The following is a 27,562-nucleotide window of genomic DNA, read 5'->3' as shown; positions in this document are numbered from 1 at the left end:
TTCGTGCAAGCGAGTGGACTAAGGCTTGTGATGGACGTAATTTTCTTGAAATAGATTCGCCCAATTTTCAGATGTGCTTGAGGTTGAGTAGTAGATCAGGCAGAGCCGACCGAGTGGCAAAACCAACCGAGGGGTAGACTAGAGGTAGGGTGGCCTATAGGCAGATCAGGCTGAGTAGTCAATCGGGTAGAGCGGTCCGAGGCCCACCTCTGGACCTCTGGTTGTGCTTCGAGGTATTCTTGGGTCGTCTGTTTCCTAAGATACAATGGTTAACCGTAATACACACCAAGCATTAGTGGTCATGACAAATCAAGAGGTACCAGACTCTTATCACAAATACTCCATTGAGCAAGAGAGAGATGCACAGCAAAGGAGGATGGGAGCGTAGATGGAGAGTGTTAACTTTTGTGTGTGTGTTTTGCTTAAAACGAAATCGCTATTAACAATGGTTAATACTTCTGTTACTTTCTTGAATAGTAAATAAAAAGAATTTATATGACAAAATGTTAGTTGTTCCACTTTGCTCTAACTGGTCTGACATTCAATATGTGCAGGTCGTACTCATACATGAGTCAGCTTAATTTAATATAAATCAGAACCTAAATTTACACTCCGTGTACCATGTATGAAAGAGAATCTCTTTCTATATATTTATTCACATTATTAATATATGTGAATCAATATAAATGAACCTTAAATTCTCAATATAAAAATAAGTTTCATTCGTAATAAATTTTTTTTTCTCTTTCACCTATTTTCCATTCACATATATGTAACAAAACATTAAGATCAGAGGACGTATATAGTAGCCCACGCAGAAATGCCTTTCTCCCATTAGCTTACACCGGCAAAAAGACAAGCGTGATGAGTTAGTTATCAATGGGCTGGGTTTAAATATGGAGAATTTACATGTTGAAAAAAACATCCCGAGGAAGACAATCCGAAGAAGGAAGATGACGCCAGGAAGACGAAATTAAGACGTGTTTAGTTAGCGTTGATCGTGTATTAGAAAAAAACAGGGTACGAGGTGGGAAACGTGGACCACTAGCGATCGACGAGAGGAGAAATTAAAAAAAGAAGGAAGAGGAAGAAGTGAAAAATGGCATGGCATAAGAAGAAGATGCGGTCCCAGGCTTTTGGGGGTGGTCCTCTGCTGTTTTCCCCATTGGCGTTTTAATGGGAATTAGTTTGAAGGCGAGGACCACACCCCCTGCTTTCCTGCTTTTCCTGCTCCTCTTCTTCTTCCTCTCCTCAGTTCATTCGTTAGTCGGTTCTCTCTCTCTCTCTCTCTCTCCCGCGCACATACAGACTGACTCGCTGTCTCTGCGCGTCTGCGGTGGAGAAGTAGAGCACATCTGAAAAGTTGTGAGAAAGAGAGAAAGGAGGAGTTAGGATTCGTGCCGATCCCTGATCTGCCACTCGACAAAAGATGCAATAAGAAAAAGGGTGGAGGATGCATGGCCATGCGGCGGCTGTTGAGCAAGTCGTTTTACTGAATGCGAAGAGAGAATGAAAGAAAGAAAGAATAAAGGAGAGGCTTTTGCTAAGGATCTATGTTATGCTTCCTTTCTTATACGATCCATCTTGTGTCCCTTCTTTCTTTCTTTCTTCCTCTGGATTTCATAGATTAGATTTGATGTAGAGGAAAAGCGCTATTGCTTGATTCTCGTATTTAAATTCACTGGAAAGGTTAATCTTCAGCGAGATCTTTAATCTATCATCTCTGTGCTTCATATTTAGATTTTTTTTTTTTATGTTTTTCATAGCGCGCAGGATTAGTTCTTGATGGCTTATGATCACTCGACTCATCGTCAGACCTTGGGTTACGCCGATTTCTCCTCCGGCGCCGGCGCGATGCAGGGGCTTCAGTCGAGCCAGGAGCCGTACGGCCTGCAACAAGCGGCGGCTGCAGGAATGGACATCATGGGGCGAGCCTTCTTCCCCCCGACGGCCGCTGCTGCTGCCGCCGCCGCCAGCTGCTCCGTGTCACCGCCGCTGATCAGCGAGAATAATCTGTTGTTCCCGTGGCCGGTAGCGCCGCAGAATCGGATGCTCCTCCACGTCGAATCCTCCTCCGTCTCCTCCGCGAGGTTTCTGTTCGAGGCGGCGCCACCATCGTGCGTGTCCTTTTCCTTGAACCACGCCCTACCCAATTATCCTCCGCCCCCGCTGCTGAAGAACTCCAAGTTCTTGATCCCAGCTCGCGAGCTACTGAACGAGTTCTGCAATCTCAAAACCGCCGGCGCCGGCGGAGCATCCAAGCCCATGGCCGGCAAAAGCAATCCTCACTGGGAGGCAGGAAGGGCGCCCTCTACCTCCTCCAATCCCATCAACAAATCAGCTCTCTACACCTCCACCATCCACGAGCTTCAAGCGCGGAAGGCCAAACTCATAGCCATGCTCCAAGAGGTGATGACCACGATCAATTCAACCCCCTTTTCTTCCCCCCATATAATCGATGTCCAAATTCCCGGCTATCACAGCAAAGACATAATTGATTGGTAACGGTAGGTCTGAGACTGAGAGAATTGAAAGGCCACCCACCAGATTTGCACTAGAAGTGTGTAGTAATCGTATACCTGGATTTTACACCGGGGCATTGGTGCTGCGGCAAGGTGACTTTTTCAATTTTTCAAACATCTAAGAATCCGAGTCTTATGACTTTAATTTACGATTTATTCTGGAATTTTCATGGGATAGAACCGGTGGATTAATTGGCGTAATTAAGTTAAATAGAGTTGATGATGAATCTATCCGAGTTCAATTATGCATGCAGTAGGGCAGTAGTAGCAGCAGTAGTGGCTGTCATTGGTGCAGTGCTGCGTCTGAACTGCAGGAAACATCTATTCCTTTCCATCTAGGCCTGCAGGCTGCAGGCCCTCCATCCCTCTTCTATCGTCGCCCCACCATATCTCCCTCTCTTGAATTTGCTAACCCTAATTACTTTAGATTGATTAATTCGGTTTGATTTTGATTTTAGGTGGACAGTGGGTACAGGCGGTATCGCGAGCAAATGCTCGCTCTGGTGTCGTCGTTCGAGGCGGTGGCCGGCGAGGGATCGGCGGCGGTGTACTCCACCTTGGCGTCCAAGGTGATGTCGACGCACTTCCGGTGCCTGCGCGACGGGATCGCAGGGCAGGTGCAGGCGATGGGGGAGAAGGACGATCGCGCGGTCGCGGCAGGGACCACCAGCGGCGAGACGCCGAGGCTGAAGCTGATCGACCGGTGCCTCCGGCAGCACCCCGGCGTGATGGAGAGACACCCCTGGCGGCCGCAGAGGGGACTCCCCGAACGCTCCGTCGCCGTCCTCCGTGCATGGCTCTTCGAGCACTTCCTCCACCCGTAATAATTACACACTATAATCTCATCATCATCTTCTTCTTCTTCTTCTTCATATGACAGAATATTTAACATGCTCACCCTAGTTAGTTCTTGACATGCATCACATACAACACATGCAGCCACACTTCTTCAAGCAAATCAAATTGATTAATTGATTATAATCTGCAGCTATCCTAGCGACGTTGATAAACATATATTAGCTCGTCAAACTGGACTCTCCAGGAGTCAGGTGCAAATATATTTAACTCTCCCTTTCTCTTTCGGTCAGTCGGCTTTGATCTTTCTTATAATTGCAATTATGATCACAGGTATCAAATTGGTTCATAAACGCTCGGGTACGGCTATGGAAGCCCATGGTGGAAGAGATGTACATGGAAGAAACAAAGGACGAGGAGTTCATGCAAACGACTGAACTAGTGGAGATGGATGAGGAGCAGAAGCCGGGAGCAGGGCAGCTGCAGCTGCCCGACCCGGACTCGCTCTCCTGGGTCATAAGTGGCCGCGACGGCGGCAGCAAGGGCTCCCGAAACCCTAGCGAGAGCTTCGGCCTCGTCGACATCGACTTCGCGTCCTGCGGCGGCGGCGGCGGCGTGTCGCTGACGCTCGGCCTGCAGCAGCACGATGGCGGCGGAGAGCACGCTGACCTCATGGGAGCTCATCAGTTGCTGCGAGACTTGGCGGGGTGATAATTAAATCGATTACAAGCCTAATAATGGAGGTAATTAAGGTGATTAATTGAAGATTAACGAGTCAACGCTTGTTGTTTATACATGCACTCATACCTGTTGATCACGGAGTATATATAGATTAAATGTGTTGATCCAATATTAAAATATTATAATTTTTGATAATTTACTTAGTAAAATACTCTTCTTATCTCATTTATTTTCTAAAAATACACAAATAGTGACCATGAATTTTATACTTATCTAATTTTTTTAATAAAATATTTTCCTTGAAAAAGTAATCCCCCAAAATAATAAAATGATAATCAAAGGTATCCCTATGTTAAAATATTTGTCTTTTAAAAAAATGAAATAAAGGGGAAGATATATACATTGCTTATGGGCTGGAGAGCTTAAACACAGCTCTCAAATCAGGCACATAAAAAGTGTACAATATTTCACATAACTACACAAAGTAAAACTATCCAAAAACATTGATCATATTTTTGTTGTTTGCTCAACAAATTGATCACTTTGTGAAAGGTAAAACCTTCAATTGGCAACAGAAAATTGTAGTGTGTGTTGTATTCCATCAACTACAACTCCCTCATAGTTTGATGTCCCCTTTGATTAGTCCTCCTTTTACTTTTACCTGCAGTATGTTTGACCAAAAGTTTACTGAATTACTTGATGTACTTAATCCGCAGGTAATTAATTAGAATGCATCATCATTAGGTGACTAATTTGACCGGAAACTTCTGGCCAGGCCAGTTATCCTAGAAATAGTCAATAAAATTAATAACTGGGATGAATAATTTGAGCTAATGTCACTCTGTTCTTGCAGAGAACAGAGTCATTTGCTGAAGATTTGAAGTGATCGGCGAAGGAAACCGAAGGATTCGAGGAAGAAATCGAAGCAATTAATTAAGGATCGTTGACGATACCGCTTCGACGTCGATCCTGTAAACGAGCATCTTGCGCCGCTCCCTGCAGCTCGTCCGGTACGCCGCCACCACGTGCGCGATGGCCATCGCCACCGAGGCCAAGAACAGCATCTCCACGGCAGCCGCATCGTCGCCGGCGGCCAGAGCGAGGACTCGCCGCGGCTCCACTCCTGGAAGCGAACTATCCGCGGCCGCCGACGCCATGCTGGAGACCTTGAGCAGGACGTAGACGACGGAGGCAGAGCTACAGGCGGAGGCAACGCAGAGGTACACCCCCCGACTCCCGCCGCAAGAGAGAAAAGCACCTGAAAATCCCAGCGATCGAGGGAAAAAAGGAACCTAAACACTTACGCCGGCGAGCAATTAATCAATTAACAAACTCCCCTTCCGGGTCGACTTACAGAGGATTAAGAGTGACCGGAGGGCGGAGACGATGGGGAGGTCGACCAGCGAGGAGCGGAAGCTGAAGCTTCTGAGCTGTCGGGACATGGAAACGGCGGAGAGCGGGGAGTCAGCGGCGGCAGCGGAGACGACAGCAGCGGGGAAGAGCGAGTCGAGGACGACGACGAGCAGGGGTGGGGCGCAGTCGAGCAGGAGGGAGGCGAGCATGGAGGCGAGGAAGAAGAGGGTCTTGGCCCACCGCCACGGGCGGCTGCCGAGGGGCCTCGTCCTCGGCGAGCAGCCCATGGCCATCAGGGTCTTCTTCTCCATGGCTCGTCAGCGGCGGCCGCGGCAACCAGCTATAGAACAATTAAAAGCGTGGGAATGGAATCCTACGTTAGCGATCAAAATTAAAATCAAAGTGGCGGCCGCGAAGAATCCGCGTCCAATTGGCACATCGCCAACCGCCCTCGTATATCTTTCTCATTTAACTTAACCTTTTTCCTCCATAAAAAATCCCTCGTCTTCATAGCAAAAACCTCTGTTCAGTGCGAGTGAAGATAAGTCATTATTCTCCGAAAGGACTTCTTTTTCCTTATTTTTCTTTTTCTTTTCTTTTCTTTTCATTGCTGTATCATTCACTATCTGCCCGCGGAGTGCCCGCGGAGTGCACGCGGAATTCTCCATCTATGCCTACTTAACTTAAATATAAGAGAGTAAATTAATTAAACATTCATTAGCAAGTTTGATGTTAATAATTATCATCAACATGATAAATAAAAAACATTTAAAATGTACCAATAAAATTATATTATTAAGTTTAATAATCAATCAAATAAATTTAATTTATTTTCATTTTAGATTCGAGTGACTCAATTATCTTAATATACAAGATTATCAAATTCATTAACAATGGGATTAATTTATTTTTTTAGTTTACTTGGGAGGGCAGGCAAATGCGAGGAAGGATAGGTTGACATATATATATACTTGCGATGTAAGGAAATTAATGATTCTGACAGATTGATCTGCTGATGGTGTCCACGTGAACTGGCCAGCCTTTATTTATGTTTATTGTAAGGGTTGGCTTATAGCGAAGGATAGGAAGTTGGAAAGAAAGGAAAGAAGTTAGATAGAAAGTTATCTGTGTTTAGGTGGAAGGAAAGATCGAAGATGAAAAGGAACTCTTTGCAATTAATGAATCACAAGTGAGGCTTGGCCATGGTTGTGGATTAATACCCTTTATAGGGAGGCAAATCACAACCCAAAGACAACTCAATTTGGGTTGTTTGATCCATTTTAATCACCTCCCCTCTAGAGGCCTAGACCCAACCAAACCCTAGCAAGAGAGTGGCTTTTCTTTCCATTTTTTTTTCAAGAATTGTTTTAGGAAGAAATCTGAATATTTTTAATCTTCTTAATTTTCAATCTTCTCTAGTTATTACTAGATCATCGATTCATCAGATGGTGCAATTTTAAAAATGTGCTTCGCAGCTAGTTTGGTCCAATGTTGTGATAGTAACATGATTAATTAGGTTACATTGTTTCAGCTTATCGTATCTCCTGGGACTCAAGTAACCAAACATGCTTAGAATGGTTGAATTAAGCTAGACTCAAGGCAACTAGCAACAACTTGTTGGTGCGACAGAAGAGGATAGCTAGAGATGAGAGATGAATAGCGACCTACAAAATTAAAACCAATCTTTTCTCTTACTATCGATTTAGCAAAAACACACACTAGTTAAAAGAAAATAAACAATCCTCGGGTTGTTAATCCAAGAACTATGAAAGCTTCACTATCTTCTCCTTCAAAAACGACCCAGAGATGAAAATGCCTCTTACAACAATTTAGCACGAGCGTAATCTTAAAGACAATTGAGAACAAAAACAAAGAATTTGAGTGTGTTGTATTTGATCTTCGAGCTTCAATCCCTTTTATAGTCTTCATCTCGATCTTATCAGTGTACTGACATGACATTTTCGATCGACCAAACACTCCCCGATTGCCTAGATGATGCTAATATGTCCTCAACCTTTATTTGTTTCAACAATGGCTCGATAACAACTCTCGATTACTCAACCCCTTCCGGTCGATTGGAGACTTTCCAATCGACTGGAGGCTTGCTGATATGGTTGTTCTGATCCGTTTCGACAACGGTCTTAGCTGACTCATCGGTTGACTTTTGATCGTTTGGAGTTCTTCCGATCACCTAGAAATGATCAACCTTAGACTTGACCATTTGCTGACTTCACCTTCTTTGGCCGCTTGGATGTCCGTGCTTTGTCTCGGTCACCTTGTGTAATCTTCCTTCTAGCTTCTCGTCCCTTGGATGCATTGAGCCATTCCGACTCGCTCATATGAATCCTTCTCGCTCTGTCGAAGTACTCTTCCACAACTTCTCATACTTCGAATGCACTGAGCCCATTGACTCCTTTCCTATGTCATCATTCTCGCTCACTCGCTTGCGTCTTCTACCAAGGTCTGTCGTGTCCGATGCTCTTTAACCATCGAGTATATGTGTATTTTCCTAAGTCTCTATAGACTTAGAGTATTCGCATCATTTACCCTATCTAAAAATTTTATTTTAAATTTTAAATAAAATAACTAAAAAATTTTTGTATCTACCCTATTTATTCTCTAAATGTTATATTTATGAATAATTCTTCTCTAAATTTAGAGAATGGATTCTATTCTTTATACATTATAGAGGAGAGAGAAAAAAAATAGAGAAGTTGATATATTATGTAGTGAAAATTGAATATCTAAATTTAATAAAATAATTTTTTTATCCTAAATTATGCATTTTGAATAAGGAAATTGATGTGAAAACTCTTAGATGCACATATTAAAACTCATTGAGAACCTAACTTAAACTTATTTATTTGATAACACATCAAAACACAACTACGGTTCTAACATAACTAACTCCGTAACTAGAATCCAATCAAATAACAATATTCGTATGCAGCAAACAATAAACATGTTTAATCATAGAATTAGTCAAGGACTGGGTGCAGCGACGCTAATTGAGACCCAAAACCGAAGGACCGGTACAAACCTAACCTACAGTTTAGATCCAAAGCTTGGACCATCACTACTATTTTCTTCTTTTTTTTTAACAAATATACAGAACTAGAAGAAAGTCTACAGGGCCAACCTTGTTTGAGTTAGGAGGTCAAAGAGGCAATGTAATTTTAAGATGAAGATAGATGAGGGGTCAAACCTGGGGACTGGATGCTACTTTGTGATGACATGTGCCCACACATTCATTATTCACACTTTTTGCTAAAATGCATCTCTGATTTTCTCTTTTTTCCCATCATATTTTTGGATTCCAAAATTCCAGCACTAAGTATCTTTTAGACTCATGCTCCAAATGATCTTGCAGGTCCCAAATCGTTTTCACAACACATGAAAAGAAGGTTTGATGTCGTTTAAAGAGATAAGCCATGTTTCATGAAGCCTGGGGTTGCAGTCTTTCTAAAACCATCCCAATATCTTTAAATCCATCTCTTTTTCCCCGACAACATTTATCATGTTTGAATGGAAGCCTTGTCATCTGCACTTTTTTTTGGGTTATCATACGAACTATGTAATGACGTTTAGTAACTTTTCCTAGTTTAAGGGGAAGAACAAATCTATCCAAACTTTGTTTTTCTTAGTATAATAAACCTATCTGTAAAAAGTTAAGAGCAACAGAGCCGTGGACCATTATCCTTATCATCTATAAACAATATTTGTAAGCATAAAGTTTCACAACTGAAAAATATCAAAAACAGCATTTACACGTAAAATTAAATAATTGAATGAAGTACAAAAAACAAGCGTGTCCATCGTTAAGAACCACATTACACATAGAGCAATAAATATAGTCTACATGCTATGGGAATAATAATTCAGAATAACAATGTGTTGACAAATTGGGATTGTAGGACTGCAAATATGATGGATACTAGTAGAGTAGACCGTGCAATTATTGTAAATCACGAGTATGAGTCCAAACTAATTATTAGCAAAGTAAAGTTTTCTTATATCATAATTGAATGGCAAGTAAACTCTTTGCTTACCTTGATGTAGCATTCCAGCCCCATTATATACCGCCATAAGAAAGTTGTAAGTAACTGAAACAGTAGATCAGCATCAATAACATGGTATCAAACTTTATCTTTTCTTTTCACTGGTGCATCAGTTGCACTGTCGTCACAGCAATACAGTTCATGTAGCAGATTTGGATTTTTTTGTCACTTCAACCAAAATTGCTAATCTGACAATCGAGAGGAAAGGTAACAGTCTATAAAGAAGGCCATGGATATCAGTAGCATCAGAATAAAATTTGAATCCAAGCTTATCCAGGGCATATTATTCAGAAGTCCTAAAATTCTACATAGCTATTACATGACATTATATGTTGGAGTTCTATAATATGGTCCATAATATGTGTGACAATGCAGTTAATAGTGTTGGATCTACTAGGGGTGCAACAAATGCTTTTCGTCCAAATTTATATTCAGCTTCAGCTCTAAGTCTTGTTTTACTAGTATCAAAGATGAGTCTCCTTGATGAATGTTATTCACATACAACAAGCAAACATTACTATTGCCAAAATGAATTTGAGAGGTTATTAGAAAAGATAAAATAGAGAGAAAAAAATATTATTCAGGAACAGATAGATACAGACCCAAATCTAGCAGTTGATGAAATAACAGAAAATAGGCATACAACTTTGACCTGATTTAACTCTATCTCACCGGTCTTCTCTTAGTTAAGTTGCAAGCATAACTATTACAATTGTCTCTCAACAGATAAAAATTAAGCTTCTAAACTGTCTCAACAGAGACAATTAAGCTTCTATCAACTTTATAAGATTCAGAGAAGAGAGAGTGATAAGATATGAACATAATGCTCTGTCAACAAGACAAAGAATTGAAATTGTATCTGATATGACTACATAGTGCATACAACAAACATTTCCTGCCCTGCATGCAATATTAAGATAAACGATGTAACAAAATAGAGGAATAAAAATAAGTCTTTTATGTTTCGCCTGATAGTTAGAACATTTATAGAAGATTTCTAAAGATAACTACAAAAAACCTACAAGAGAAGTGAAATTTCTCTAAAGCCTTCAATTGAGAGGAATCCACAATTTGGAAAAATTGGAGCAAACTTTACATGGAATTAAGAGGTTGGAATGAAAAGGTTCAAGAATGAGAGAAGAATAGTTGGATGTAGAGTGAACTTCTAAGAGAGGTGATCTGGTGATAAGGGTCCACCCCTCAAAGGGTTGTTACCACGGTGGAAGTTAAAACCTAGGCAGTCAAAGCCCTTGTATCGCTGGCCGATCGGACAACCCACTTGTTCGACCGAGACGAAGGATAGCCAGGCCGATATCAACCCAATGTTACCACAGCTCAGTCGCATACCAAGCTTCCGACGCTCAGAAAACCATGTGTCGGCGAGGCACACGCCAAGCGGCCAGCTCGCCCGGACTTAAGTCGAACCTCAGAGCCGGTGAAACGGGAGCGCAACCGAGCAATCACACTCAATATATCTCGGCACAACAACGGAGCTCGGATGGTGGAATGTTGGCCGAGCGGCCACCCCACTCGGCCCAAGGGCCAGACGACAGCTGAGGGTTGGCCGAGCGACCATCCCGCTCGGCCCACTAACAGACAAAAGGAGGATCAGCCGATATCCTTATGGGAACTCGTGCCACCGATAGGCGGCATGGTTGGCGACATGACCGGACAGAGGATCGTACGACGGAAGCTTCCACTGTCATGTCAGAGATATGCTCGGGTCATTGAGGTATAGTGTGATGCTTTCCTGACATATCCTTTCAGGGAAAGCTTCGAAAAGCGTGCACGCGAGCTCTCAGTAGCCCTATATAAGGAGCACCAAGCTTCAACGGAGATATGCATAATGTCTACTGTAGTTACACTATTACTCTGCTTCTCCGCTTCCTTATTTACACATCGCCGGCACTCACTTGAGCGTCGGAGGGCCATCGCCGGGGAACCCCTCCCTGGCTCAGCACTGACGCTACTGTGATTGCAGGATCCTCCAGCTCGGAGTCCACCAACGGTCAACAAGAGCGCCACATTCTCCCAGCGTCCATCGCCTCGATTCTCGGACAGGATCAAATTTGGCGTCGTCTGTAGGAACGCACCTGCATCCGAGCCGAGAAGATGGAAGAAGCTGGATGCCTTCACACCGTGATGCTCACTCAAGAGGAGCTCGATATGCTCGTGCAAGCTCGAGCAGCAACAGCAGAAGACGCTGGTTGATCGGCTGGCGCAACAGGCCACGTCAACGTCAGGAGGTTGAGCGGTGCAAGAGGACTGGCCGGAACAACTTTCCATCTGGGGACAAAATAGAGGGCCGACCAGCACGCAGGGAGAAGCACCCCCTATGCCGATACCGTTCCACCGGGCTCTGTACCAGACGCCCTCAAAAATCGCGCAGGCGAATCAAGAGCGGGGATGTTCTTCGAACGAAGCGCCCGTTCAGGATGCCCAGAAAGGCAAAGCGCCGCGGGGCAACGCGTCCCCTGAGCGGATCAATCATCAGTTCTCCGAAGCAATATTGCAGGACTCGTTGCCGAGGCACTATGCTCCGCTGACGATCGGAGAGTACAACGGATCAACCGATCCGGATGATCATTTGGACAAGTTCGACAACGCAGCTACACTTCACCAATACACAGATGGGGTGAATTGTCGGGTCTTCCTCACCACACTCTCCGGCTCGGCGCAACGCTGGTTCAGAAGGTTGTCGGACGGATTAATACGGAGCTTCAAGGATTTCCGAACGGCCTTCCTGCACCACTAGGTGCTACCAAAAATTGAGCGTCAGTTTATTTTCTTTGAACCAAGGACCGAGAAAAGCTCTCCGGTCGTACATCCAGCGATTTAACCAGGTAGCTATAGGTATCCCTTCAGTCTCATCTGAGACCATGATGAATGCCTTCACCTAGGGGCTCCTCTAGGGAGACTTCTTCCGATCCCTCATCAGGAAGTCACCCCGCGACTACGACCACATGCTCAAGAAGGCTAATGAATATATAAATGTGGAGGAGGCCTAGGCGGCAAAAAGGAAGGAGGCACCAGCTGAACCCTCGATGCCGACTGAACGACGACCACTGAGCAGCCAGCCACCAACCGTCGAAAGGGCCAAGAGCCGAAGGCCGGCCTCGCCAAGAAACGAGGGCATATGCCATACAGCATGTGACTTCCGACCGGCCAAAGACATCGAAAGGCAAGGTATGGATGCCCATGTTTTGCTCCTTCCACCAGTCGGCGTCACACAATACACGTTTACTGTCGCGGCCTGACGTCGATCGCCCGGCCAACCCCAAGGGGCTATCGTCGCCGATCGCCCTCTCTTGACAGGCGACACAGGCATCAATCCGTCGAACGGCGGGAGGGTGCAAGAAGATCACCTGAGCAACAGCGCGACCATCAGCAGTCCAACATCGACCATCCCTAGCCTCTCACGAACAAAACAGGCCATCTGCTCGAGAGGAGGAAAATAGAAGCAATACCGCTCGAGGAGAAATAAACATTATCGCCAGTGGGCTAACTAGCAGTGACTCCAACTGAGCCAGGAAGTCATACGCTCGCCGATTGGAGATACATGCAGTAGGCTGCAGCCGAGAAACGGCAAGTGGGCATGAGATCAGCTTCGGTCCCCGAGACCTCGAGGGAGTGGAAGTCCCTCACGATGACACCCTTATCATCCGAGCGGTAATCACGAATTACACCATTCATCGAATTTTTGTTGACACAGGTAGTTCGGTGAATATAATCTTCAAGAAGACTTTCGATCAACTCTAGATCGACCGAGGCGAGCTACTGCCAATGACGACCCCACTTATGGGTTCACTGGCAATGAGGTGCAGCCGATCGGTCAAACTAAGTTGGCCATATTGCTCGAAGAAGACCCACTCAGGAGGACCAGAACCACAAATTTCATTGTGGTAGACGCCCACTCAGCCTACAACGTCATCTTGAGCCGACCGGCCCTCAATGAGTTCCGAGCGGTAGTTTCAACCTACTGCCAAAAGATCAAGTTCCCGGTAGACGACCGGGTGGGAGAAGTCATAGGTGATCAGCTGACCGTTCGGCGTTGCTATGTTGAAATGATTAAGACCGAGGCTAGATCCGCTCGGAAGGCTCCCAGGCTAGAGGTAAGTGCCATAGTTGTCAAAAGCGCAAAGCGCAAAAAAACGCTCAAGGGTCTTGGGGCTTAAAGCGCAAAGCGCAAGGCCAAGCGCGGGCTTTACGGAAAAAAATGTAATAAACAAAAGGGCTATTATATCTATTAAAAAACTTTCAAAATGTCTTAGAAAATCCAAATAACCATAAACAAAATATTCTTTGATGAAGTTGCAGATTACTGAAAATTAAAAGTCTTTGAAAATATGATACATGAAATATCAAATATCAAAATAATCATCTTCTTCATCTTCATTGTCCAAATCTATGTCATCAGCTCCATCGCTTGATTTGTATCCATCAGTATCTTCTTCTTCAGTTTCATTATCAAGATTAATTTCTTCTTCATTTACAAGACTAGTTTGAGCTGAAGACTGCTTTCTCTTTGCTAATGCAGATGATGTCCCTTTTGAAGAAGACGTATTTCAAGATCGAAAGTCATATGTACTTTCACCAACCCCAGATGCTTGTGCTACATCACTCCAACGCAAATCTTCACCTTCAAAGACAAAATCATTATCATTGTCTTTATCACTGTCATCCAATTTTTCCAACAACCATTCATTACTATCATCTATCTCTGACAAAGTAATAGGATCAATCTTATCTCGCATGTCATATCTTCTCCTCAAAGCTCTATTGTACTTGATATATACCAAATCATTCAATCGTTGTTGAGACAACCTATTTCTTTTCTTAGAATGTATCTACAAAAAAAAATTAAAAAGTAAAACGTTAAGTTCATAATATAAATTTTAATATGCATTAAAAAAAATCCAACTTATATGTTCAAAAACACTCCAATTACGTTCATAGCCTGAAGAAGAGCATGTGAGGTTTAAAATCTTCATTGCAAATGTTTTTAATTCAGGCGTTGATGCACCATAAGAAGACCACCAATCAACTTGAAAAACAAAAACATATAAATTATAAGATTAACTTTATAACCATCCAATATTGATATTGCACAATATATTATTTATAAATTTACTTGGTGATTTTAAAGTTCTTTGTCGGATAGCCATTGGCAAACCAAAAAGTCCTTCTGCTTTCTTGTATTTTTCCAATTGATTTGTGATCTTATCTTGTAAATCCTCACCTCTCACCAATCTAGATATGCACTTGTACAAACCCTCCATCACTTCTGTATCATTTTCTATATCAGGGTTTGAGTAAAAACACTCTGGATTCAAGAAATATCCGGCTGCATGCAAAAGTTGATGGAGTTGAATGTTCCATCTTTTGTCAATGAATTCAAAAATGTTACGATATTTCTCTTCATTATTATTAAATGACGCAGCGATAGCTTCTTTGGCCCTGTCCATTGCCTCATAAATATAACCCATAGGAGACTGTTTTTCACCGTCTACCAGCCGTAATACTTTCACCAATGGACCACCAACTTTTAATGCAAAAATCATATTTTTCCAAAAAGAAGGCATCAATATCACTTCTGCTACACGTTTTCCTGTGACCTCTTTGGAAAATTGACTATTTGCCCACTTTTCAGATGTAAACATCTTTCTCAGATTTGCTTGTTGTACATGAAATTGCTTTAAAGTCAAAAAAACAGTTGCGAAATGTGTCTTTGCAGTTCTTACCATGTCTCTCTGTCCAGTAAACTCTCTTATCATGCTCAATACTTGTGGTCTGTTGTAAATATAACCATTCACCATCAACGCTCGTTCATGCAATTTTCTGAGATGAGGAATTTTGAATATATCCTCGAGCAACAAATCTAAACAATGAGCTGCACAGGGAGTCCAGTACAAGTGTGAAAATCGATTTTCCAAAAGATGACTTGAAAAAACAAAAACATTTAATCAAAAAAATTAAAAATATAATTCAATTATTAATTGGAAGTAACAGGCTAATAGCTAAAAAAAATTTAAAATATTACCTGCACTGACATTGCAGCTTGCATTATCTATTGCAATCTGAACCACATTTTTTTCTCCAATGCGATACACAAATTTAGAAAGCAACTCAAACATTTTGTCTGCTGTGTGAGAATAGCCTGAAGCATCAACTGATTCAACAAATACACTTCCTTTGGGATCATTCACCAAAAAATTTATAAGAGTTCTACCCTTTTTATCTGTCCATCCATCTGCCATGATTGTGCACCCAAACTTAGCATAATCTTTTTCATGGGATTTGAGAAGTGAGTTCGTATTTGCCAACTCCTTCTTCAAATACTTAACCCTCACTTCATGATATGATGGAGGTTTCATCCCTGATTCAAATTGTCCAATAGCTTCAATACAAGGCTCAAAAGAATCATATTTAACAGTATTGAAGGAAATTCCAGCATCATACATCCATCTTGCAAATTTCTCAACTGCAATATCTCGTAACTTCTTTTTATTTTCATCAAATTGTCCTTTGCTTTTTGCAAGTCTTTGTTTGACAATTTCATCGACATCTTTCATAAAATAAAGATTAATAGGTCCAGTTTGTTTACACTTTTTACCTTGGGTCGTAGGATGGTTGCTTGAATTGGATATTGGTCGTTTCCCTTTAACTTTAGTTTGGTGATCATCTTCTTCCAAATCTTCCACATCTTCCAAATTATCAACATCATCAGAATGAGAAATTTCATCCATTTGATTCTTCAAATTATTTTTTTTTTGCATGAACTCTCTAATTTCTTCTTTAACATGCTTGGGACATTTCAGCCAAGCTTTCACATTTCTATTGCCCCCAACTAAATGTAACTTGTGTCGATAAATTCCGCCATTTGTTATTTTATCACAAAAAATACAATTGACAACATTTGGATTTTTAGGATCTGAACATGTTGCATAATTTCAAGCAATATCTTTTCGAGTGGATGAAATTGTTATATTTGACATGGTTAACTTAAGAATCAAGAGTCAAGAGTGTTGCAATCAATAATAATTAACAATCAATAAGTAAAAAAATATAAAACAGTAAAAAAAATATTTAAATATAAATCTGATTTATACGAATTAATTAGAATTTTTAATTTTAAATATATATATTTATATATTTAAATCTGATTTATATGTACTAATAAAATTTATTAGATTTTTTATTTTACATATATTTTTTTATATATTTAAATGATTAAATCTGATGTATATGTACTAATAATATTTATTAGATTTTTGATTTTTTTATATATATTTTATATGTTTAAATCTGATTTATATGTATTAAAAGAATTTATTAGATTTTTTATTTTAAATATATTTTTTATATATTTAAATAATTAAATCTAATTTATAATTAATAAAGTTTATTCGATTTTTTAAAAATATTTTTTATATGTTTAAAAATTAAATAATTAAATCTAGTTTAAAATTAATAAAATTATTAGATTTTTAAAATATTTTTGATACATTTAAAATTTAAATAATTAAATCTGATTTAGAAATTAGAATTAATAATATTTATTAGATTTTTTATTTTAAATAATTTTTATATATTTAAATCTGATTTATATAAATTAACACAATTTATTAAGTTTTTAATATTTTAATTTATTTTTTATATCTTTAAATTAAATTTATATGAATTAATAAACTTTATCAATTTTTTAATATTTTTAATTTTGTTTATATATTTAAATTTGATTTAATAAAATCAAACTTACTTCTCCTTTCACGCGAGTCGCGACCATGGTGGCACGGCCATCGCGATGCCCGCGACGTTGCCGGAGGTGGCGTCGCGGGAGGCCACCAACGTCGCCGGAGGCATCGCAGGAAGCCTTCGGCGGCGTCGCGAGAAGCCTCCGTCAGCGTCGGAGGCCTCCCGCGACGCCGCTAGAGGCGTCGGGTCCCTCCCACGACGCCGCTGGAGGTGTCGGGGCCCTCCCGCGACGCCGCTGGAGGCGTCGAAGGCCTTCCGCGATGCCTCCGATGTCGCCGGAGGCGATCGCAGAATGCCCAGGATGCTTCAAACTGAATTTAAGTAACATAAATTGAAAACTTACCTGCAGGCGACGCGTGAAGAAGCAGCAACGACAGATGCGTCTAGTTGCAGCAGCGGCAGACGCAATGACAGCAGTGGGAGACGAAGAGACAGGTTTAAAGAGATTAATTAGGGTTTTAAATAAAATTAAAAACAAAAAAGGAAGTTGTTAGGGTCGCTGCGCTTCGCTCGCTTCTGCGTGAAGCGCAGCGACGCACGCGCTTCTCAAGTTCACAGAAGTGCAAGGGTTGCGCCTCGCCTCGCTTTGCGCTTAAGCGAGCGAAGCAAGAGCTTTTGATAACTCTGGTAAGCGCCATCACTGAAAAACCACCTACTTTAGTTTATGAGGAGAGAGAGGAAGTGCAAGTCCATCCCGACCGAGCAGAGGCAACAACCTGCATAGCGTCCGATATGGGGGCAGAGCAGAAGGCGGAGCTAATCACGTGTCTCCAGCAGAACCACAATGTGTTCGCATGGTCGACGCACGAGCTTCCCGGGATCTACCCGAGCGTCGCGCAGCATGAGTTGCACGTCCGACCGGACGCTCGACCTGTAAGCAGAAAAAGAGAGACTTCAGCGCCGAGCAAAATCTGATCATCCGGGCAGAGATAGAGGCTGCTGGAAGCCGGCCACATACGAGAAGTTCAATTCCCAAGCTGGCTTACAAATGTCGTGTTGGTCTCGAAACCGGCCAACAAGTGGCGAGTCTGCATCGACTTCCGGGACCTCAACAAAGCATGCCCGAAAGACTTCTACCCTCTGCCTCGAATTGATCAGATGGTCGACTCCACCGCTGGGTACGAGCTGATATGCATGTTGGGCGCATATCAAAGGTACCACCAAGTACCGCTCGCCCGGGAAGATCAGGAAAATATCAGCTTCATTACGGTCGACGAAACGTACTGTTACAACGTCATGCCGTTCGGATTGAAGAACGCCGGGGCTAGTTATCAAAGGCTGATGAATAAGGTGTTCCGACGGCAGATCGGCCGTAAAATGGAGGTATACGTCGACGACATATTAATCAAAACCCTCCGAGCAGCTGACCTATGTGCAGATATCAAGGAGACCTGCTAGACACTCAGGACATACGGAATCAAACTGAATCCTAACAAGTGTCTGTTCGACGCAAAGAGCGGACGATTCCTGGGTTACATCGTCATCAAGCGGGGCATCGAGGCAAATCATAGCAAAGTAAAAGCACTACAAGACATGACGCCACCAAGAAATTTGAAGGAAGCCCAACATCTCACCGGTCGGATAACAACACTGTCTCGGTTCATCTCCAAATCATCCAATCGGAGTTTACCATTCTTCAAGACACCGAGCCACCAAGTTTCAATGGGACCAGGAATGCGACCGAGCATTCAAAGAGCTTAAGGAATACCTTAACTCATTGTCTGTACTAGCTAAACCAATTGTCGACGAACCACTCCGAATTTATCTATCCTTGACCGAGCACGCGGTCGGCTTGGCGCTGGTTAGGCAAAACGACGAGGAACAGCTAGTGTATTTCCTGAGTCATATATTGAAAGATGTCGAGTCTCGCTACACCGGTCTCGAGAAGTTGGCTTATGCATTGGTGTTGGCCGCTCCGAGGCTTCGCCCGTACTTTCTCGCTCACTCTATCATCGTAATGACCAATAACCCCTTGGGTAGAGTCTTCAATCCAGAGGCGTCCGGTCGACTTATCAAATGGATGACGGAGCTCAGCGAGTTTGGCATCCAATATCAGCTCCGGACGACCATCAAAGCACAAGCCTTGGCGGATTTCGTTACTGAGGTGCAAAATCCTAAGCCGGAAGCCGTTTGGAGGATATATGTGGATGGCTCATCCACTCGGCAGAGCAGCGGTGTCGGCATATTGCTCATCCCACCCCAAGAGGAGCGGATGCAGTTGTCCGTTCGACTGGATTACAAAGCTACGAATGATGAAGCCGAGTACGAGGCGCTCATAGCTGGCTTGCAAGCCGCCTTGCACGTTGGAGCCATCAAGGTCCTCATCTACTCGGACTCTGAATTGGTCGTTCAGTAGCTGACTGGGACATTCAAGATAAGTAATGTGCGACTCAAGCTCTACGCCGAAGCCTTCGAAAAACTAAAGGCCAACTTTCGGGAGGTCGTCATACATAAAATCCCCCGATCGGAGAACCAAGCTGCGGACGAGCTGGCCAAACTAGCCAGTTCGCTATCGCTGATCGTTATACCACAGCCGATCGTCATACCACAGCCGATTGAGCAGGTATCTTTAGTGGCTCATGTCGACCGAATGGAGGAACTCTCCTTTCCAAGTGATTGGAGAACGGCTCTAGTGGAATTCTTGCGGTCAGGAGCTACACCGTCCGATCAGGAGAAGGCTCGCATATTGAGGAGGAGAGTTGGTCGGTTCACCCTGGTCGGGGATCAACTCTACAAGAAGGCCTTCTCTAGGCCTCTGCTTAAGCGCGTTGGATCGAAGGACGCTGATTACATACTGTGGGAGGTACATCAAGGGTCTTGCGGAGCACATCCGGGCGGCAGCTCACTGACAAGAAAGATTCTATAGGCTGGATACTTCTGGCCGACCCTCCAAGAGGATGTCGCCCGGACGGTGACCACCTGTCTGTCCTACCGAAGTATCATAGCCTCTCACACCGGCCAACCAAGGAGATGAAAGCGTCCACAGTCTCTTGCCCGTTAGACCAGTGGGGCATGGACATTGTTAGGTCATTCCCCATAGCGACAGGACAGCGCAAGTTCCTGCTCGTCGCATAGATTACTTCTCCAAATGGGTCGAAGCCGAACCGCTGGCGAGAATAACTGAACAGATGGTCATGAAGTTTATCTGGCAACATATCATCTGTCGGTTCGACATCCCGCGCTGGCTCGTCTCAGATAACAGAAGGCAGTTTGCCAATCAGGGACTCAAAGAATGGTGCGGAGGATATGGCATTCAGCAAGCCTTCACCTCAGTGGCCTACCCTCAAGCAACGGGCAAGCAGAGGTCGCCAATCGGGAAATCCTCCGAGTCCTGCGCACTCGGCTCGATCATATGGGAGGTAGCTAGGTCGATGAGCTCCCCAGTGTGTTGTGGATGCTCCACACGACTCCTAAGGAAGGGTCAGGGGCAACTCCTTTCCACCTGGTGTATGGCGACGAAGTAGTCGTCCTCGTTGAAGTCGGAGTTGAGTCCGATCGGCTACAACACTACGATAAGGATAACACCGAGCGAAGGCTGCTGGAGCTGGACTTGGTGGATGAATTGCATGCTAAAATCGTCGTCCGGTTGATGGCCTACCGCAGAGGATGAAGCAGAACTACAATCGGAGGGTGATCACGATGTTGTTCCAGGTCGGCGATCTGGTATGGAAGAAAGTAAAGTTGGTTGGCGACGTTACCAAGCTAGAAGCCCCGTGGGCTGGACCCTTCAAGGTCATGGAGAAGCTTCGTTCGGGCGCCTATTACTTGGAAGATGAGAATGGACGGCGACTAGAGCGGTCGTGGAGCACGAATCATCTCCAGCCTTACCGAGCCGGGTGAGAGGTGCGCAAGTGTAATAATCAATGTATCTTTATATCCATGCGTTCCTTGTATGCAGGGCAGAAATAAAGGATCCCAATTCCGAACTCTATGTCAAACGGCACAACAAATCGTCGAGCAATGACGTTAAACTCATGTCTCCATCGACGGTCAAGCGGCGACCTTAAACCTGTCTTCGTCAAATCGTCGAGCGGCGACGTTAAACCCCTGTCTCCATCGACGGTCGAGCGGTGACCTTAAACCCAAGTCTTTGTCAAATCGTCGAGCGGCGACATTAAACCCCTGTCTCCATCGACGGTCGAGCGGCGACTTTAAACCCAAGTCTTCAGCAAATCGTCGAGCGGCGACGTTAAACCTATGTCTCCATCGACGGTCGAGTGACGACCTTAAACCCACGACTTCGTCAAATCGTCGAGCGACAACGTTAAACCTAGGTCTCCATCGACGGTCGAGCGACATCCTTAAACCCAAGAGGGCATATATTGTAAGGATAGACGATGACTATAGCCGATCGGAAGGATCAGGGCCAAACATGCAAACAAACGAGACATTTTTAAGAGAAAGCCCGCCTAGCGGGCAGATAATTCATTAATCGAAAGGAAGGATTGCCGATCGGCGTACATGCAATAAGACTTCAAAAATTTCTACAAGACGGACACTCGGCCTCACTCTATATAATCAAAAACATCATTAGGCATTGAGTCGTTCAAGTTGTTGCGACTGATGATGTCCGTCGTCTCGAAGGGAAGGTGGTCGTCCATCTTGAGCTGTTGAAGCATCCCGTCGATGGCCAGCTCGAAGACGCGGATGATCCGTTGGACAACCTTGTCGGTGAACTGGTCTGAGCAGAGGTAAGCTTGCTTCAGCGCCTCGAGCCTAGCCGGCTCAGCTTCCTGGTAGGTCACTAGAGCCGAGCGGGAGGCCTCTAGGGCGTCCTTGGCGTCTTTCAGCTACCCCTTCAGAGAGGCTTCTCCAACCGTGCGACAGTCCCGCTGGGTGATCAGGTAGTCCTCGGCTTCTTTGAACTTTTGGGAGAGCCGCCGAGCCTCCTGGTTCTTTAGCTCCAGATCGGCGATGACTCGTTTCTTCCTTGTCGTGGCCAGATCGATCTTTTTATTATAAGTCTTCACCTACACCTCGAGCTGGCCCAGCCGGACTTCCTGATCGGCAGACTTCTTTTGCTTGGCCTCGAGAAGCTTCTGGGCCTTCTCCAGATCAGCCTTTAACTTGGCGACTGATGGCCCTTGGGAGGAAGAGGTGCCGCCCGAGATCTTGAGCTTCTTCAGCTCGTCCTCCACAAAAGCGAGCCGCTGGCACATGGCCACACTCTCCACCCAGTATTACAGACAAACAGGCAAATGTTAAGCACCGATCGGAGGTAAATTATGAATTGATGAAATACGTACCCCGGTGGGCATCTGCAGGTGGTTGTTGCCGAGTGCCCCTAGCGACATCGTTGTCGCTTGGGCCCTCGCTTCCTCCCAAATATCAGCAAGTGGCCCGGGGATCAAAATCTTGTGCTCGGGAATATTCGGACGGGAGCACTACTCGAGGTAGTTCTCTGTTGGAAGGTTGAGGATCGCCGTCACGGATCGCCGGCCGCTCAGATCCAACGAGGAGGCCACCAGACCGGAAGGAGCGGTAGCAGACGCAAGATCGATCCTAGACTGCAATGGTCTCCGTTGGGTCGGCGGCAGAGATGTGACCGACTGGGCCACAAGGGTCTCTGGTGGCAGCTCGGCCAGAGACGGTGTCCGGTCGGATGAAGTAACCTCCGCTGTTGCAGGAAGGATCACGGGAGAAGAGGTGCCGACCCTCTCGACGACCCCCACCGCCGAAGTGGCAGAGCGGGGTGGATTGTTCGTGCGGCGCCTCTTGTGCCTAGTAAGTGGCACTTCATCTCCGGAAGACTCGGAGCCTCCAGTCCGAGCAGCGGGTTGTGCTTCAGATGTTGGGAGCGAGTCACCAGCCGCCTCAATACCGACCGTCTGGTCGGTGGTGCCTTCGACCACAGCGGGCGTCTCCCTAGTAGGCGTGACCTCGTGGGAGCCGACCGGCTCTAAGCCGAGGCTCGCCAACTCCTTTGCAGCGACCGTCTCGACCTCGACATCTTTCAGCTTGCTATAGCCGGCCACCCGTGCTCGCATCATGATTTGGGCTGCAAAAGGAAAAAAGGAAATCAGTTAGACTCAAAGGAAAGAGCCCAAGAAGTTTCTTACCTAAGTCGCGCGGGAGTCGGCATCGGATCGGACTCAAACCGAAGATATGCATGACACCTTCCAGCAGCAGCTTATGGATGTCATATTTCTAGCCGGCCAGCATGGTCGCTGCGTGAAGATAGTTTATAACCATGATTTTGTTATACTATTTTGATTCATACATGCATGATTTGATGTTGTTTTCATAGATGAAATATATATTTACATTACATTTCATGCATTACATTTATCTTGAACTTAATTGTAAATTAGTTTATTATCATGGTATTTGATGCTAATATGTGATTGATTATTTTGTAGGCATCAAAAGGATCATGGACCCGATCGATCAGATCAAATTTAGGCTCAAATCTAGGGCTAATCAAGGAGAATCGATCCAGAATCAATTGGGGCCATTCATCAAGAACAATAGAGATCTGAACCATCCATTGAAGGTCTGATCCATCCAACCTAAGGAAGAGTAGATCAAGACCCTTGATCAAGATCAACACCTTCGGATCGGATTTTAAGCAATTTTCACCGTGGATTAAGATCCAAATCATTCTGAGCCGTCCATCACAAATTTGATCTGATTTAAATTGAGAAGCTACAGTAGTTTCGTTTGTCAATCTCCACAGTGTTCGCGTCAAGCGGAGGCGCGAGCTCCATCCGGCGATTTCAACCCCGATTCCAGCTCCGATCATCTTCTCAAGCGACGTCCTCGGTGGAGAGCTTCAAGGAAGCTACTGGTCATAATTCCCGATCATCAGGAGTCGTCGGCGATTGCTTTGTCGACGCAATTCTGTTTTCTCAGATTCTCTGTTTCTGACCCAGATTTGGCGGCGTTCCTCCGATCTATGATTCCACTTCCCATCAGCGACATTTGGCGGCGTTCCTCCGATGTTATTGAGCTCCATCCGACGATCATCCACCATCCACAACTTCCATCCATATTCAGAGAACCAGGGTTGTAGAAATCTAGATTTTCGTTTATTTACAGGTTCTGGGTTGTTTCTAGCTTGTCGGAGGCGTTCCTCTGGTGTGGCTAAGCAATCCTGGACTCATTTACAACTGAATGTTCTTCACTGACGACCGGAGTTGGGCGTTCTCGTCTCCGGCTTCTTGTGTGACGACAAGAAGTGTTGTTTGTGTAGATTGGTTGAGTTGGACCGGTTTATTTCATTTATGCACTGTTTTTGTAGCTAGAACAGATTTCTTTTGATGTTTGTTATGTCCTTATCAATAATCTAGCATTACCTTATCTTGTTGAAGTTAAATTCGTGTTAAGTAGTTAGAACTTCATTGATGCAATTTAGTTTAAGTCTTGTTTAAGCTTGGTTAGTTGTTAAGTGGCTAGTTTTAAGTTAGGGTTTAATTTTTGCTTTAGATCAAATTCAATTGTGTCTTGCTATTTCATTCTTAGTTTAAGTGAGTTGATGGTTAAATCATAACGTAAGGTGACAATACGTTGTGAGTTAATTGTTGGCACCTAGTTAAATTTCATTTATGCATTAGATTAGTTTCTTATTTATTCTGCTTTTCATTTATTAAGTTTAGAATCAAAATTCAAACCTCAATTCCATATTAAAAATCCAAAAGCAATAACAAATCAATCCTAAGATATCGTCCTATCGTTGCGTTCGTTGGGAGACGACCCGGTCCTCTACTATACTACTTAGTGTAGGTTAAGAGGTTCGGTAGATTAGAAATGAATTAATTTGATCATGCGCAAGTGACAGTTTCGCGCTTATCAAAAATTGGCGCCATTGCCGGGAACTTATAGCTGTGTTTGATAATCTTAGGATTGTTCTTTATTTGGAAAACTCAAAATTTTTTGTTATTTTAATTGCTTTCATGATCATATATCCATGTGTGTGATTTTATATGTTCCCGAGTCTTCTGATTTTATTTGCTAGTTATCCGTGTAAGAACAGGAAATCTCTTTGACCATGGATCCATATTATCAGCATTTTGGAAGTAGGAGGGAGAGTCATTACTATCAGCCTCAGACTCAGTTCCATCAGCCTGAATATCAGTACTACCCACCTATGGAGCAGCATAATAGGTATGAGTCATTTTCTAATACTTATAATGCTAATTGGGTGGATCATTCACATTTCAGGTATGAAAATGCACAAGGGACATTTTTTGAGCCAGATCTAGCCGTCCAAAATTCATATGGGTTTCAACAGAACTATTCTCAAATTGAAGAGTCAACATGGAGAGTCAATGAGGTTATGCAACAAATGAGACAGCATCAAGAGCAACAATTTTTAAGGATACTGAATATACAGAGTCAATTAGATCAAATTGCATTATCCATCAACCAATTACAAACACAAAACTCCAGTGAGGAGATGGAAAGTAGAGATTTTATCAGGCCTGACCCTACTTCCATTACTTCACAAGATTTCTCTAGTTCTATTTGTGAAGATGATGTAGTTGTACAGATTCTGATTCTACTAATATTGTTGCTTTAGATGTTGTGAATGATGCAGGAATTGAAAATTTACTTAAAGATGATTTAAGTGTAGGGGATTGCACATTCAAAGCAATACCCCAAAAATCACCTGAATTTGATGATGATGATGAAGAGAGTGTAGGGCCTTGTGCTATGGAGACAAGGACCCAAGAATCACTACCTTTGGTTGTACATTCACCTGAACCAGAGTTTGAACCATTATTTGATGATGAAAAGATCACAATCACCATTCTAGAACCTCCAGGTACCTTTCAACATGATAAGGTTAGTATTTCTTTTGATTTATCAGAAAATTTCATAAAGGTACCATTAATTGAATTTATAGAATGTGATGCCCATTTTTCTTTTCATGAAAGTGTTCGGGAGGGGTTGTTTTTATTTGCTTTTGTAGGACACAATAGATGTTTGAAATAGGTACTTAATCTGAACCATCTCCGACCTCCAGAGAGAATTTTCAAGGGGAAAATGATGAATAAAAAGAATTTGAGTGGAACCATAATTACTCCACTACCGGCGTGGATTCTTCTTCTAAATCTTCTTCAACCACCGGGAATTAAGGAGAGTTTGTTCCTTGTTTTTCTTGTTGCTTTATACAATTCTTTAGTTTCGTACTTTACATTTGCATTTTACTTCCATACCTTGCATTTTGTTTAGTATGCATAGCATTTTATTTTGAATAAAAGTCTCCATGGAATTGTTCTAGTAATATTTTAAAGATGGTAAAAGTTTATTAAATTTGACCATCAATTCTAGGTTATTTGACATGATTGGATGCTTTACTTGCATGATATTGATTAGTGTGGAGGTGGATTCTATTTTGATTAATTGAATTTGATTGCAAAAATCACCTAGAGAGGGTCACCTTAAACCTATGTTCTATTATTCTCTTTGTGTGATATGCACTCATAACAATTGAACTCTAGAACTTGCTTAGCTTCTTTTCAAAGTCACAATAGCATATGTATGCATGGAAAGGAAGGATGTTTATCATTCTTGTACCCTCATAATTTCCAATTTCTTTCTCTACAATTTCCTTAAAACATTCTCATCTAGCATTTTAACCCTTAGCTTGATCATTTTTGCTTGTCATTCTTTTATTGAGATTAGTGAGAGTTGTGGTTGAATGCTTGATGAGTTAGCTTTACCAAGATGTGGACAAAGGTTGAGTGCGGGGGAAGATGCATATGCTTTGAGTACGTAGAGGATTCCTATTGTAAATTGATTGGGAAATCTTGAGATTATGAAATCAATCCAACCTAAGGGGGAAATATATGTGGAGATTTGAGCTCAAGATTAGGGAGTTGAACTCAGATATTGAGTTGTGGATGTGCTGTAAAAAAAAAATTCAGAAGTAAGAAGTTGGGAAATTTTGTCAGAACAGCTTCTAATTGTAATGGAGCCAAGAACTTGCTGCTGGTTTATCTCAACAGAAATGGATGAAGTTTGAAAAGAATAGTGACACAATAACAGTAGCTGGTGGCTGCTGAAATCAAAGCAATTAATGAACAAGTTGTTCTGTTGTTGTAAAAAAAACAAAAGAACAAGGAGTTTGTATCAACCTCATCTGATTGTGCCAAGTTCAATCTCAAATTCTCTGAAGGTTGTTGTTGTCCAAGTAAGTTCTGCTTTTGCATTGATATTTGGTGTTTTGTTGTTACATGAAGCTCATTCTATAGTGATTCAAAGTCTTTGAGAAAAGAAAGTTACTAGAGGTATAATTCCGGATTACTTAATTCTGAAAATCAGCATGAATAGAATTGAGAGGCTGGATTTCTGATTGTTGTTGCAGGCATCAATGCTGTTTACTTTTCTGACCATACAATTTTAAACTATTTACACAGCTAATCAAGGGATGGGTGTCAGTTATAACGGAAGGAA

The 27,562-nt window shown here is 43.1% G+C and overlaps 3 protein-coding genes across 6 annotated transcripts; 1 reads left to right on the top strand and 2 right to left on the bottom strand.

Moving 5' to 3' along the window:
- The first annotated feature begins 1,080 nt into the window (after nt 1–1,080).
- Nucleotides 1,081–4,982, top strand: LOC121996850 (homeobox protein BEL1 homolog). Of its 4 annotated transcripts, none has more exons than XM_042550988.1 (5): nt 1,081–2,409; nt 2,981–3,342; nt 3,511–3,571; nt 3,651–4,060; nt 4,852–4,982. In XM_042550988.1, exons 1-4 carry the CDS (start codon nt 1,786–1,788, stop codon nt 4,026–4,028), a joined length of 1,425 nt encoding a protein of 474 aa, XP_042406922.1. In that variant the 5' UTR covers nt 1,081–1,785; the 3' UTR covers nt 4,029–4,060; nt 4,852–4,982. The 4 variants fall into 4 exon arrangements, with proteins under 4 accessions (XP_042406922.1, XP_042406921.1, XP_042406923.1 ...); XM_042550987.1 differs by lacking the exon at nt 4,852–4,982 and having other exon boundaries at nt 1,081–1,689; nt 1,774–2,409; nt 3,651–4,193; XM_042550989.1 differs by lacking the exon at nt 4,852–4,982 and having other exon boundaries at nt 1,081–1,689; nt 1,767–2,409; nt 3,651–4,193.
- Nucleotides 4,376–5,856, bottom strand: LOC121996853. The gene is made up of 3 exons (XM_042550992.1): nt 5,353–5,856; nt 4,952–5,256; nt 4,376–4,659 (listed from the first exon to the last, which is right to left on the bottom strand). Exons 1-3 carry the CDS (start codon nt 5,660–5,662, stop codon nt 4,615–4,617), a joined length of 660 nt encoding a protein of 219 aa, XP_042406926.1. The 5' UTR covers nt 5,663–5,856; the 3' UTR covers nt 4,376–4,614.
- An 8,118-nt stretch (nt 5,857–13,974) lies between these two features.
- Nucleotides 13,975–16,155, bottom strand: LOC121995011. The gene is made up of 4 exons (XM_042548870.1): nt 15,450–16,155; nt 15,151–15,299; nt 14,649–15,102; nt 13,975–14,129 (listed from the first exon to the last, which is right to left on the bottom strand). Exons 1-4 carry the CDS (start codon nt 16,153–16,155, stop codon nt 13,975–13,977), a joined length of 1,464 nt encoding a protein of 487 aa, XP_042404804.1.
- Nucleotides 16,156–27,562: the final 11,407 nt, after the last annotated feature.

The sequence above is a fragment of the Zingiber officinale genome, chromosome 6A (assembly GCF_018446385.1).
Source record: "Zingiber officinale cultivar Zhangliang chromosome 6A, Zo_v1.1, whole genome shotgun sequence".
NCBI lineage: Eukaryota > Viridiplantae > Streptophyta > Magnoliopsida > Zingiberales > Zingiberaceae > Zingiber > Zingiber officinale.
This window is presented reverse-complemented; position numbering and strand designations above follow the sequence as displayed.

What these genes read in the sequence shown, in the direction of transcription:
- LOC121996850 (XM_042550988.1), top strand. Translation starts at nt 1,786, where the DNA reads ATGGCTTATGATCACTCGACTCATCGTCAGACCTTGGGTTACGCCGAT. An exon ending in TCATAGCCATGCTCCAAGAG is followed by an intron (nt 2,410 to 2,980) that starts GTGATGACCACG and finishes TTTTGATTTTAG; the next exon opens with GTGGACAGTGGGTACAGGCG. An exon ending in CTGGACTCTCCAGGAGTCAG is followed by an intron (nt 3,572 to 3,650) that starts GTGCAAATATAT and finishes TTATGATCACAG; the next exon opens with GTATCAAATTGGTTCATAAA.
- LOC121996853 (XM_042550992.1), bottom strand. Translation starts at nt 5,662, where the DNA reads ATGGAGAAGAAGACCCTGATGGCCATGGGCTGCTCGCCGAGGACGAGG. An exon ending in CCGGTCACTCTTAATCCTCT is followed by an intron (nt 5,257 to 5,352) that starts GTAAGTCGACCC and finishes TGGGATTTTCAG; the next exon opens with GTGCTTTTCTCTCTTGCGGC. An exon ending in ACAGGATCGACGTCGAAGCG is followed by an intron (nt 4,660 to 4,951) that starts GTATCGTCAACG and finishes AACATACTGCAG; the next exon opens with GTAAAAGTAAAAGGAGGACT.
- LOC121995011 (XM_042548870.1), bottom strand. Translation starts at nt 16,155, where the DNA reads ATGGATGAAATTTCTCATTCTGATGATGTTGATAATTTGGAAGATGTG. An exon ending in AAGCTGCAATGTCAGTGCAG is followed by an intron (nt 15,300 to 15,449) that starts GTAATATTTTAA and finishes CTCCCTGTGCAG; the next exon opens with CTCATTGTTTAGATTTGTTG. An exon ending in CATATCTAGATTGGTGAGAG is followed by an intron (nt 14,130 to 14,648) that starts GTGAGGATTTAC and finishes TTACTTTGTCAG; the next exon opens with AGATAGATGATAGTAATGAA.